Source organism: Lepidochelys kempii, chromosome 2 (genome assembly GCF_965140285.1).
Source record: "Lepidochelys kempii isolate rLepKem1 chromosome 2, rLepKem1.hap1, whole genome shotgun sequence".
Classification (NCBI taxonomy): domain Eukaryota; kingdom Metazoa; phylum Chordata; order Testudines; family Cheloniidae; genus Lepidochelys; species Lepidochelys kempii.
Window position 1 is genome coordinate 107125411 of NC_136381.1, and position 12967 is coordinate 107138377.

Below are 12967 nucleotides of genomic sequence, written 5' to 3' on the forward strand. Positions count from 1 at the left end.
CACCCCCGCTGGGCGCCTCCAAGAGGCAATACTTCCCCTCTCGCAAGCACATAGTCTGAGTGTAGCAAAAGTCTTTTAATAACAGAGAGAAACAATGTGGCATTATGTTGGGGAAACACCACCAACAGGATTCATAACACAACCCATGAGCAAAAACAACCCCACCCCAGGCAAATTGGGGCATGCCCTTTTCCCTTTGGTTCTTGAGTCCAGCAACCCCAAATCACCCGAAGTCCCAAAAGTCCAATGCCCCAAAAGTCTCTGTCCCTGGTCAGGGCAGCCCCAGAGTTCGAAAGTTTATCGGCGGAGCTTTACCTCCCAACCTGGGTGGAAATGGGACGGGGGTAAGAGGCACCTTACGTGATCTGAAGCTGACCGCCCCATAGCTCCATAGCGGCGCTCCGCTCCGCCAGCCGCCCCACGAACTCCTTCGCTCAGCTGCGCTCCGCTCCGCCAGCCGCCCCACGAACTCCTTCGCTCAGCTGCGCTCCGCTCCGCCAGCCGCCCCACGAACTCCTTCACTCAGCTCCACGGCCCACAAGCAGCTCCTGCCATCCACACACTGCTCCGCGTCAAACTGCTTCACCAGCCGTCCCGCAAACTGCTCCACAATATATCTTCAGGCTCCCCCACTACTTAACACAACACTCAGTGATTTCAGCTCTTAGGTGAATTCAGCTTATAGTAGGGGAGCCCCAGTGCTGGTGCACTGTCAGCCCAAAGTGAGCTCAGCAGCCTATAACTAGACTTCTAATGAAATCAAAATTAGCTCTGATATTCCACAGTGGAGAGAGGAGGAAGTGCAATCAGCATGTAAGGCCCTCACCAAGGGGCCCATGCCACCAAGTATTAATACTTGTCCCCAGCCTCTCTCCATTCACACAGTTTTGGAACCCATGACCCTTGCCTAGCGAGTGCTACTTAGTTGATGGTGAATCCCTCCATCATAACAAAAGGCCACGTACAGTTCCAAGCACAGTTCCCATAATCAGGGTAATAACAATTTATTCTTCCTGCCCCAATAACAGAGACACTGGGGATCCCACAGCAGCCAAAGTGACCATTTGGGCAGCTATGGTCTCATTCTAGGCATGGTGGGTGTGCCTATGCAAATGAGATCGGCCCCTGAAGTTCTTTTCCACAACTTGCCACACCTCACCACCAGATGTCAGGGTGGAGCTCATCCTGACACTGCTTACACAACCATTAGGATTTTTTTAAATTATTATTTGTAGAATTAACTGGTTACACCTTTACACGAAGCATCAATACCAAATTAGTATTAGCTTTCATTTGTCTTTAAAACTGAATTGTAGCACTCATAGAAGATTCTAAACTGACTACACTGGAGACTAAAGCCCATCCAGAAAGGATTTGAGGCTCCTGTATTTATCCACGGAGCAGATATAGGATGGGCAGTTGCATTATAAGTTTTTCCACATCAGCCCAATGTACTCCACTGACTTTCATTAAGAATAAGTAGTTTGTTCAATCTCCATTCCTCAAAGGTTTCTAAAGCACCTATCACCACAGTATCTAAGATAGATAAATGGATGCCCCTTCGGTTGTTGGCCTCTATGTGAAGCTGTTAACAAGGATGACAGTTGCAACCAACAGCCATGGTGGCTTTTTTGTTGTAAACACTTGTCCACTAAGAACTGAAGCGCACCACAAGCTTCTTTTGTCTATTAAACAACTAATAGATGTTAACCATTTTCAGTGACTCCGTACCTGAGGAGCTCTGGAACATATGCCAGATAACTTAGAGGTAAAAAGCTACATATTCCAGTGCCAAATACCTGTCTCCTAAGACATTCATTTGACCCCTAGATATAAGTCTCGAGTTAAACTGGAATTTAAGGATTCATCTGAAAAACAACAATGGGTAAAACTTTCAAAAGTACTTACATAACATAGACTCCTAAGTTCTAGTTTCAGAAGTGACTTAAGCACTTTGGGGCTAGTTCACAAAGAAACTTAGGTGCCTAGACAATCACTGGGGTTTCACAAAGCCTGAGTTCAGCGCCTAGGCTCCCTATGCAATGAATGGGGAAAGTCAGGCACCCCAGAATGGGATTCACAAAGGCCAGCATAATAGCCATCTCCTCACCTAAAATACCTAACGAGAGATGCCAAGCCAAGGGGTGTGTGCTAAGCCCCATCCCCTCTCAAAGATAAGCACCTAAATCCCCTTGTTTGGGATTCTCAGCTGAAAGCCCTCTAGTGGTATTAGGCACCTGCACTACTTTAGCAAAAAGGAGAGGAGGAGGGGGAGATCTGAATTGGGATCTGCCACCTCTTAGGTGAGAGCTGAAAACTCTGGGCTACGGGATTTTCGCATGTGGGGCTCCCTCAGACTCTCCTGTTGAGGCTGTTCCACTGTGGATAAATAATAAAAGAATCATTGGGCCAGACACAGAGATCAAGCATAAGAATGATTTTGTATCCTGGTTGTTAGCATTTAGGAGGTGGGAGACCCAGGATCCAGTCCCCGCCACTGCAGTGACTTTTTTCCCCAAAGCCACAGTGGAACAGCATCAACAGGAGAGAGAGGTGGCAGACTCTTAATCAAATCCCTTCCCCATCCACCTGAAGGGGGACTTGAACTGGGGGTTCCCCCACCTCCCATGTGAGACCTCTAACCACGGGGATAAAACGTAGAAAGCAGCAGCACCGCCACCTCCTTCTCCACCTCCATTTTGTGTAAGCTCACCTCTAGGGGTCTGATCTAGTAGGCGAGGTATAAGCACCCTTACCGGATTGGGCGCTACAGGCAAATTAAGCAGAGGAATGCCTATCTTCCCCCATGCATCCGATGAAGTGAGCTGTAGCTCACGAAAGCTTATGCTCAAATAAATTGGTTAGTCTCTAAGGTGCCACAGGTACTCCTTTTCTATCTTCCCTCAGTTTGTGCATTGCTGGTGGTGTTGTACTGTGCATGCTCAGAGGCAGAAACATAGGCACCCAGGGAACTTTACTGCATAAATTTAGGCACTGAGCAAATTTAGGCATCTACAGGGTTCGGAGGCAGCTGAGAGGGTTTGAATTCCAGGGCGGACGGCCTGATTCTAGGATTTTAGGTACCTAAAGTTGCAGTTAGGTGCCTGCATAGGTGCTGGAACTAGAGGTGCTGGGGGTGCTGCTGCACCCACTGGCTTGAAGTGGTTTCCATCATATCCAGGGTTTACAGGTTGGTTCAATGGCTCTCAGCACCCCCACCATACAAATTGTTCCAGCACTCCTGGGTGCCTGAGGCCTTTTGTGAATCTAGCCCTTAGGAGCCTAAGTCATATTGAAAGCTAAAGTGAAACCTAAATGTTTTTGAGGCTCTGAGCCTGAGGCACTTTTGAAAATTTTATTCCAAATGGTATTTTCTTTGTGTCCTTTTTAATTGATAGTGGTCTTTAGACTTTGGACCTGATTTTCCACTACCTAGCACTTTGGGTAGCCATTTACACATCTTTAAGATGGGTATAAAATGCTATATTTTCAGATTGGTTGAGTTTTTACCCTTATTTACACTGGTGTAAATTACTAGCCTAGGCAAAGCTGTGAAAATCAGGCCCTTAACTGAACTTGTTAGATGGTGCGAGTAATATGCAAAGTGTTTCAATGCTGCTTAGGACTGTTAGCTTGGAGAAGAAAATACATACCCATGCTATCCCTTTCCCCAATGTTCAGTAGTGAACTTCACATAACATTGACCAAGATTTATGGATGGTATTTATTTTAATGCTGTTAGGTGACACCATTTGATGTTTTCTCAAAGGGACTCAATGTAATGCATTTTGAGTGAAAAATAAAAACAAATAATTTAAAAAAGGGACAAGCTATTATTCTTGGAAAACAAAACTTTTTTTAAAAAAAGGGGTCAAAGTAAAAAAAAACCTACAGAAATAATTTAAGAATGAAGCATGGAGGAAGGCATAGGCTTTGCTGATGACTCTAACATAAATGTCTTGGACTTGAACACTACCTCAGCATGGGCTCTCACTGCTGACAGGACATGCTGTTATTCTTCACAACAAGCATTAAATATACAGAGGAAAGGGGTTACAACTGCTGTACTGAAGGAAAATTACTCCATTTGCAAAAACAAAAATGCTTTCCCTGTAATAGAGAGCATTCTAATTTACAATTTGAAAGCACAATCTTATGCTATAGGTAAACCTGTGATTACTAACAAAATCACCTCAGTTTTCTGAGAAAGAAAGAACACTTTTCCTCCCTATTTCTCTTCCCCTCACCCACAACCTTTTGTGTGCTACATTCTAATGAAAGGTCAGAGGTGAGGACTTTATTTTCCTCCAGACCATGAATGCTAAATAGCACTAGCACGAACAGTTCAATGACCCCTGTGTGTTCTGAAGTTCCTAAAAAATGAAAACAAATGTTAAGCTGGGTTTCAAATCAGACCCTTTCTGCTTTATATATACTTATGGAGAACATTAGGCCACTTACAAAAATCAGTCTGAACTGTGACTTCTGACCTACCTCCATTTTAAAATGGCTAGCTTCATTTCCAAAGCTGCTGCTGGGCTTGCAGTCCCCAAGTTCTCTCATGTAATTCTCACTTGATGCCTACTACTGTTCATGTGCAAGTTACATAAACCAGAGCAATCTCTAGCACACATCAAGGGCCCCGTTCCAATTTAAAAGTAGATGGCTGGAGTAGGTGTTATTTGTACCCTATGTCAAGCTGTGATTGCTCACATCTGGCAACAAGCTGAATAGGACTTTTGATTCAGGGTGAAGAAAGAAAAAGTTGGTGGTAAGAATTAGAAGGAGGATGAAGCAGGGTTTATCTTACAGCATTGTGACTTGAAATGAGATCTCCTCATAGCCAGAAAATATCAAGTTAGAAGAGACCGGTTTAGTCATGTATATGTGCTGCAGTATTGCTGGATAGCCATGACTACAAATCCAAAAACGTAGTCCTGTGACATTTAAAATCCCCACATTCAAAAATAAACCAGTTGTTTGCTAAAAGCTTCTGACATACCAATACATCCTCATTTGTGGTAGGACAACAAATGTTTTTTCAGTTAGTATAAAACCATGGCAATGGTCTCTTGAATCTAATCTCATCACTGTGGGCCAGACAACTTCTTTTTAAATCTCATTTTCGTGTTTTTTTTTTCTTCTTCTTCTTCTTCTTCTTCTTCTCTCTCTCCTTCTCTTTCATTGTCCCCAATGCAGATACAGAGCAGAGTTTTGAGACTGCATTGTTGAGACCCAAAGATTACGATCAATTTGCAACTGTGGATTGTGCAGCTACTAATTCAGAGTTTGCCACTGCTTTTTCTTGAAGAGATTCTTCTGGGGTAAAAAGCACATACACTGCATTGGTTGCTATTTGAATATTTAATCTCATGCCTTGCTGCAGAACTGTATTAAAAAGCTGTACACTGTGCTTATAAAATACTGTGCAGAAAGAAAGGTGTAGATGGATGCTAATGAAGCTTGCAAAGATAAGTAAGTTGGTATTTAAGTATAATTCTACTTATGAAAATCCAGATACTTAGAAATGAAAAAAGCACAAAGGTCTTACTCGCTTCAGGAATCTGAAAAGTGTGGGTTGAATACATTTCAGAGCTTCCAGGTATTTAAAGCCCTGGAATATGTGTTCTAGTATTACAGTTCTCTGCTGGTGCAGCTAAAAGCAATGTGTAACTCAGTGGTACTACACTAGGTCCCCTTAAATGAAAAGACAAAGCACTAGGGGTCAGAAATCACCAGAGGTTCTCTCTCCCAAAAGCAGTAATTATTCAAAAGCTTCCTGAGCACTTGAGTACAGTTATTTTTAAGTATTTTAATAGAATTTGATTTGCTAGGTGGAATCACCTGGCATCATTTTTGTAACTATAGAGCTATTCTCTGTCTGCTTCTGTAACTGTTGGTTGTTTTATTTTTTTATGGTGATAGATTCACAGTGGTTTCAAAGCAAATCTAAGAGAATCATTACCACTAATTTGTAAATGAGAACATGTTTACTTGGAATGGTTTTAGAATGATTTGAGGGTACTTCTTTATCTTAGTGAATGATTTTTATGTTGAACTTTTCTGTGATATATGTATTATTTGCATGGGTCTGGTCTATCTTGATGGATATTCCCACAGAGTAGTTCAGCTATACTTGTATGTGTGCGTATGGTAATTCTTACTACAAAGTCAGCGTTTACAACCATTTCCCTATCGTAGTGTCTTCCCACACTTACAAGGAAGAAAGAACTGCAGGATAGCAGATCCAGTGGAGTGGTAAATGTCAGTAATTGTGGACTTTTTTAATGGTACTAACACTAGGTGGATAGATTAGCTGTAGATATTTATTACTCTTTACGCTCTGAAAATCAAAAGGGGAGCTGAGGAAAAAGGAGCTATGGGAAGAAAAGAAGGGACTCTATAAGACCTGCAGTTGATTGTACCTCTGAAGGCCATTAACTATGACTTTAGACACCTGGATTTGAAAATTCTCCATTCTTAAGGCTCCCCTCTCTCCTTGAAGCCACTCCCTATTTTAAAATTTATCAGCGATTTCCAACAATCAGTCTAATTCAATTTTAACAGTGACCTCTAGGCTAGAATACATGCAAATTTACTCTTGAAAACCACTTATAGACTACAGCTGCTACATAACAAGAACATGGCAGTTGGACTTCTCAGACGACTTCATCTATTAGATTTAAGAATATTTAAGTTCCAAAAAGCTTTGGCTACCTACAAATTAATGGATGTACCTCATGATATATCATTAGCGCATAAAGCCCTGAATAATATAGGATTCATCTACCTTCAGTGAAGCATTCTGCCTTATGGGCCAGCAGTGAGACTGACTGAACTGAATGTGTTGACCATCCCAAGATGTAATGCAGAGAGAATGGGAACGAGGATTTTTTTCTGTTGAAGGCCTGCGCTACAGGAATTCTGTCCCTCTGGATATCTGCTCTTTTAGGTCCCTGATTTCCTTCAAGATGGAATTTATTCTATTTTTTGTCATTTTGGGTTTCATTTGCTTTTGTGCAAAGGTTGCTCTTCATTTATGTTTCCATTCTCTTCTGGACATAGACAAAAGCTGACACCATGTGTCTTTGTACATTTGTTAACTGCATTTGCTAAGTCATCCAGAGGCCTTTGGTCATGGGTTCCAAAGAAACTTAATTTATTATGATTATGTAATGTAGCATCATTGACACTGAACAGAATCACATAAAGTACAAATTCAGACACATCTACAAAGTGTGGTTTTCTCAGGTTATTACCACTATTGGCTTTTTTGAGATGAGATGGGTCAGAGGTGAGTTGCATGTGGGGAAGGTTTCTCTCCCAGAAAGACTAGTTAACTGTAACTTCTTTGAGGGATGTTGCCTTCTTTAAGGACACAGGGAATGTGTATATAAAACACTGTCAAGTATAATTTCTTCTATGTGAGGTTATTTATTAAGTTTGTCCTGGCCTGAGCTTTCAGAGTTTGGTATTCCTTTCTTGCTCCATGGGAACTGAATACACATAACATTACACAGATGATTTTCTGAAGGCCAAATCTTGAACCTGGGTTTAGATAGTAAGGCATGCACATCCCCCTTATTCCTACATCCAGGCACTCCTGACCAGTGCAGAGGCTTGCCTGGAAAAGGCTGAGGAGCTATTGAAGGGAACTGGGGAGATCATACAAATGAGACCCCACAATTCCAGCTAAGTTTCCACGTACTTCTGCGCCGCACAACCAACAGTACAGCTGCAGTAACTACAAGTATGCAGCAGTGGGAAACCACAAATAAGAAAACAAAGTTCTTCCAGGGCTGGACTAGTCTGGGCCATGTACTTTGTCCAACTCCCTGATGAGAAGTGAGATCACCTCGCTGACACTTGTTTGGGCTCTGCTGTGAATTTAAGATTCCCCGCAGCTATCAGTCAGCTACCTAGAACCCAGCCCTACCTCTGCTGATTTAAGGAGGCTCTACACAAGTGCAATGCCTTTCGAAAGTCACCCCCAAAGACTTGGAATGTCATGGATTCAACCGTTTGGTCATCAGGGAAGCATCCACCATTGCAGCTGTGGAGCTCCAGCTGACTCTATGCTTTCTCAGATAGGACAGATTTGGCCTTCAGTGCTCTCTGCAGATAGCATATATGTTTCAAACATTCTCATCTTGCTCCTGTCACATCTGCATCCTCCCTCAACTTGATGCAAATAAGAAAGGGAAATATTTTGTGTTTTGTTGCCCTTGGACAGTGATGGGGAATTTCAATATTGGTTTCAATACACTAGAACATCAGCAGCAATACTGAAAGCACATAGGAAAGATATAAGATGTGGCAGGGGTCTGGAAAGCCAGAAAGAAATGTATTGTTTTCTGGGTTTGGAAAGTTCTGCCTTGCACATTCAGCATGAATTGTATTGTACTGTAAAATTAACCCAACAACAGCACCAAACTTTCTCTGCAAGAAGAGGAAAATCCCACTGCTGTATGGAAGAAGTTTTCTGACTGACTCAGTATCATTCCAATGTCTCAAGCTCTTTGGAGCAGGGACTGCCTGTTATGGGTCTGTTCATTGCCTAGGACAACATTGCCTTGACCCAGGAGTAGGGCCCCAAGGCACTACCACAATACAAATAACAAAAATAATAATAAATCCCCATGCACTGCACAGGGATTTAACCCCAAATCATAATACAGTACGTGTTTTAACTTTGTTTTTGAAAAACTATTGATTGGGTGTCAAACCACACAAAGGGGATGTATGTTATAGGCCTTTTTGTCTCTATGGATTTTAAAAGATTATATACCATAGTTACACATGGAGAGGATAAAACAGAGAGGAAGGCTGGTCCAGAGGTTACGGTATTAGACTTGAGAGACCTGGGGTTCAAGTCACTGCTTTGCCACAAACTTCCCGCATGATCCTGGGCAAATCACTCAGCCTCTCTGTGCCTTGGTTCCCCATCTGTAAAATGGGGGGTGATAGCACTTCCCTGCCTCACACCGGTGTTGTGAGGATAAATACATTAAAGATTATAAGGTGTTCGGACACTATGGTGTTGGGAGCAACAGAAGTACCTTAGGTAAATAAGTTAACCATGGTACAGGCCCTCTTGACTTTAATAGGAGCTGTGCCAACCTCTCCTAGTGCTGAATTTGATCCATACTCGCTAGGATTTAGGATGTAGATTTAATTTCTCCACAGTATCCAGAAAGCTATCTGACCAGCAAGCTGTTCCAACAGCAACAAAGAGCAACCCAACCGTGTCATTCTGATTGTTCACACATATTTTACTTTGCTTTATCTCGGTGCTCTTCCAAAGCCGCTATCATGAGTTTACCAGATTGGAATAAAGCTCAGTCACATGCTTTTGTCTTAGAGATTACAGTACCTGTCACTGTCTAAATCTAACACAAAACCATCTGCTGAAGTGTCACACAAATAATGGAAAGAGCAAAGCTGTTATTCGCAAATACAGCGTTTCAGTCATTATGGCCTATATGATTTTAAATATTTTTTTAATGGAGATTTGACTGCAGAATAAAAAGGCTTGGTTAATCACTGAATTGCCAGCAACACAGTCATGCTGAGAAACTGGAAATCCAATAGGGTGAAAGACAAGAGATCATCCCCATTTCTCATTGCTTCCTGTGAGTAGATGGCATTCAAACTGAGGAACTATAAGGGCATCTTTAGGATACTGGAAACTTTCTGGTTGCTACATTTACAAAACAGAGACTATCTTTCAGATAAGAATTTCTGTTTCAGGAGAGCTGCAAAAGTATAAATGGCAAGTAGACGCCTAACTCCCACTGAAAATCAATGATAGTCGGGTGCCTAATTACCATTTCCACCTTTGACAATCTCCTCCTCAGTCACTCTTTGAGCATATACATGACCTGAGCTTCCATAATAATAGTTATGACTCCCATCTAATTGCATTTAACACCCATTTTTCTTCCTCTTCTAAGTTACTTTATTTTGGGGAGGGGGGCATTGGTTATATTTCTTAATCAAGTGGAAGTTTCAAGTTGGATTTAGCAGGAGAGTAAGTATAGGGAAGTTCTATGTTAAGCTGCAAGATGTCATTTGTTTGTTTATGTTCTTTTTATAAGAAAGCTCATGCAGAGAAAAAAAAACAAGGACTAGACTATGTTACAGAATCAGGAATAGGGAGATGGAGCAGGGAGTGAGAATGTGTGGACTCAAGGACTGAGCCTGTACACTGACTCTTATGAAGTCTGATGGAAAGGAACAAATCTTTTCTCCTACTAGAGATATCACATTCACATCACCACAGATATGTGGCCTGACTTCCACCAGCCTGCAAGAACGTTGGAGCACATTAGGCAATCGCTGCCTACTCTGCCCTGTTGAACTCCAAAACAAGCACCTTATGGAAACATTTTTGTGATCCATATTGCCAAGGCAGGATTCAAATCATAATTTTACCTGTTCACTGGAAGGAGGAAGGTCCCATAAACAGTGTTGAGTCCAGATCATGCATCATCTTCCTGCCTGTCTTCCTATTCTCCAGCTCATGAGCATGAGCTAAGCAAATCTGAAAAAGAGAAAAAGGATCTTTTGTATTTTTTCCGAATTACTCATCAGCATGTGACTTTGCTGCAGATACAGCTTGACACTGACTCTCCTTGAGCCTCTGGGATAACTCAGCATATAAAAGAGACTAAGACACAGAAATTACAGCAACAAGGGATGAATTAAGTCCCCTATTTAGTCTTAATTCTCCCAATCCAGCAAATATCTTGAGATACCACAAAATTTTCAGGGCTCCCAGCCCCTCTCTTCTTCTCATTCCTGACTCCACCTGTCTCCTGTCCCGCAAATGGATGCCTCCCCTCCCCACCCACCGCAGCCCGGCTCAGCTCTTCTTTTCTTTCTTCTGACTCTTTTATCTTTTAAATGATGCAGCCCTTTGTGCTTGGGCATTTGGCCAGAAGCAATCAGCTATGTATTGCACCACCTTTCTTTATTATTTATACTGCAGTAAGGTCTAGAGAGCCCCAAGTGAGATCTCATCACCGCCATGCTGGTCACTGTATAAGAGACAGGCCTGGCCTATACTTAAAAGTTAGATTGCCATGGCTATGGTGCTGAGGGGTGTGCACAACTCACACCCCTGAGCACTGTAGCTATGCTGTCAGTGCTTAATTTGTGCCAGGGCTGGACTTGCTGCATCAGTTATGAAAGCAAAAATATTGCTTGAGCCCCAGCATCTAATTTCTTAAGCCCCAGTGCCTCTTTCAATACAAATTAAGCATCGTATGCCCACCTAACTCCCAATGTAGATGCCGCTAGGTATGCAGAAGAATTCTTCAGTTTACCTAGCTATAAACCCTCAGAGGGGTGGATTACCTACAGTAGAAAAGCAGTAGAAAAACCCTTTCCGTCGCTGTAGGAAATATCTACACTACAGTGGCATAGTTGCACCACCATCAGGCTATGCCGCTGTAGCACCCATAGCATAGACCATGGACACATAGGTCAGTGCTTGCCTGGCAAGATTACAATTTAAATAAGAGACAAAAGGATGGGAAAATAGGCCAAGTGATTTGCCCAAAGTTACTCACCAAGTCAGTGGCAGAGCCTTGAACAGAACCCAGGTTTGCTGATTCCCAGCCCTCTGCCCATAGCTGACTCTCTACCACATCTGGATCACAAACAAACAGTCTGTCTTAATTCAAGACTAGCAGCAACAGTAACAAATGGCTATACCCCTCAGGCATGCAATATAGCCTATATATTACAGATTTCCTAATAAGGTAAACTTAGACTTATATGGGCCCATATTGTCTCTCTTTGCAAAACATTTGTGCAGGTATAAAACCCACATTTGCATGGACAAATGGGCATTGATGCAACTAGGTGGGATAACTGTACAACCACAGCTCAGCACTCCCCTTCCTTTCCAACCCACAGTTGCTTCTCCTCTCTCAGCAGCAGATGGCTCCAGCTTTTAGAATCATAGAATATCAGGGTTGGAAGGGACCTCAGGAGGTCATCTAGTCCAACCTCCTGCTCAAAGCAGGACCAATCCCCAATTAAATCATCCCAGCCAGGGCTTTGTCAAGCCTGACCTTAAAAACTTCTAAGGAAGGAGATTCCACCACCTCCCTAGGTAACCCATTTCACTGATTCACCACCCTCCTAGTGAAAAAGTTTTTCCTATCATCCAACTGAAACCTCCCCCACTGCAACTTGAGACCATTACTCCTTGTTCTGTCATCACTGAGAACATTCTAGATCCATCCTCTTTGGAACCCCCTTTCAGGTAGTTGAAAGCAGCTATCGAATCCCCCCTCATTCTTCTTTTCCGCAGACTAAACAATCCCAGTTCCCTCAGCCTCTCCTCGTAAGTCATGTGTTCCAATCCCCTAATGATTTTTCTTGCCCTCCGCTGGATGCTTTCCAATTTTTTCACATTCTTCTTGTAGTGTGGGGCCCAAAACTGGACACAGTACTCCAGATGAGGCCTTACCAATGTCGAATAGAGGGGGACGATCACGTCCCTCGATCTGCTCGCTATGCCCCTACTTATACATCCCAAAATGCCATTGGCCTTCTTGGCAACAAGGGCACACTGCTGACTCATATCCAGCTTCTTCATCCACTGTAACCCCTAGGTCCTTTTCTGCAGAACTGCTGCCTCGCCACTCGGTCCCTAGTGTGTAGCGGTGCATGGGATTCTTCTGTCCTAAGTGCAGGACTCTGCACTTGTCCTTGTTGAACCTCATCAGATTTCTTTTGGCCCAATCCTCTAATTTGTCTAGGTCCCTCTGTATCCTATCCTTACCCTCCAGCGTATCTACCGCTCATCCCAGTTTAGTGTCAGTTTGCCACCTCTACAGCTATCTTTCAGCTGTTCACAGATTGGGGGTAAAGCCAGAGCTTGCTGCAGCTGAAAAGGAGAAACAGCCAGCAGGAAACAAACAATTGAGTTGCAGCCCGGAGAAGAATCTTTATG

At 42.8% G+C, this 12967-nt stretch overlaps 1 protein-coding gene across 15 annotated transcripts in view; it reads right to left on the reverse strand.

Annotated features, from left to right (window-relative positions):
• LOC144930211 (uncharacterized) overlaps positions 1-12967 on the reverse strand; it is a 778762-nt gene that overhangs the window by 151295 nt on the left and 614500 nt on the right. For 9 of the 15 annotated variants that reach the window (XR_013635332.1, XR_013635334.1, XR_013635331.1 and 6 more), the window contains 2 exons: positions 11574-11653; positions 10435-10543 (listed from right to left, as the gene is read on the reverse strand). Coding sequence is in view for 6 of the 15 variants with exons in the window: in XM_078851599.1 (XP_078707725.1) it covers positions 10439-10543 (105 nt within the window). In the remaining 9 variants the exon portion in view is untranslated. The remainder of the gene's footprint in view (positions 1-10434; positions 10544-11573; positions 11654-12967) is intronic. The other 6 variants (XM_078851599.1, XM_078851597.1, XM_078851600.1 and 3 more) reach the window with 1 other exon arrangement.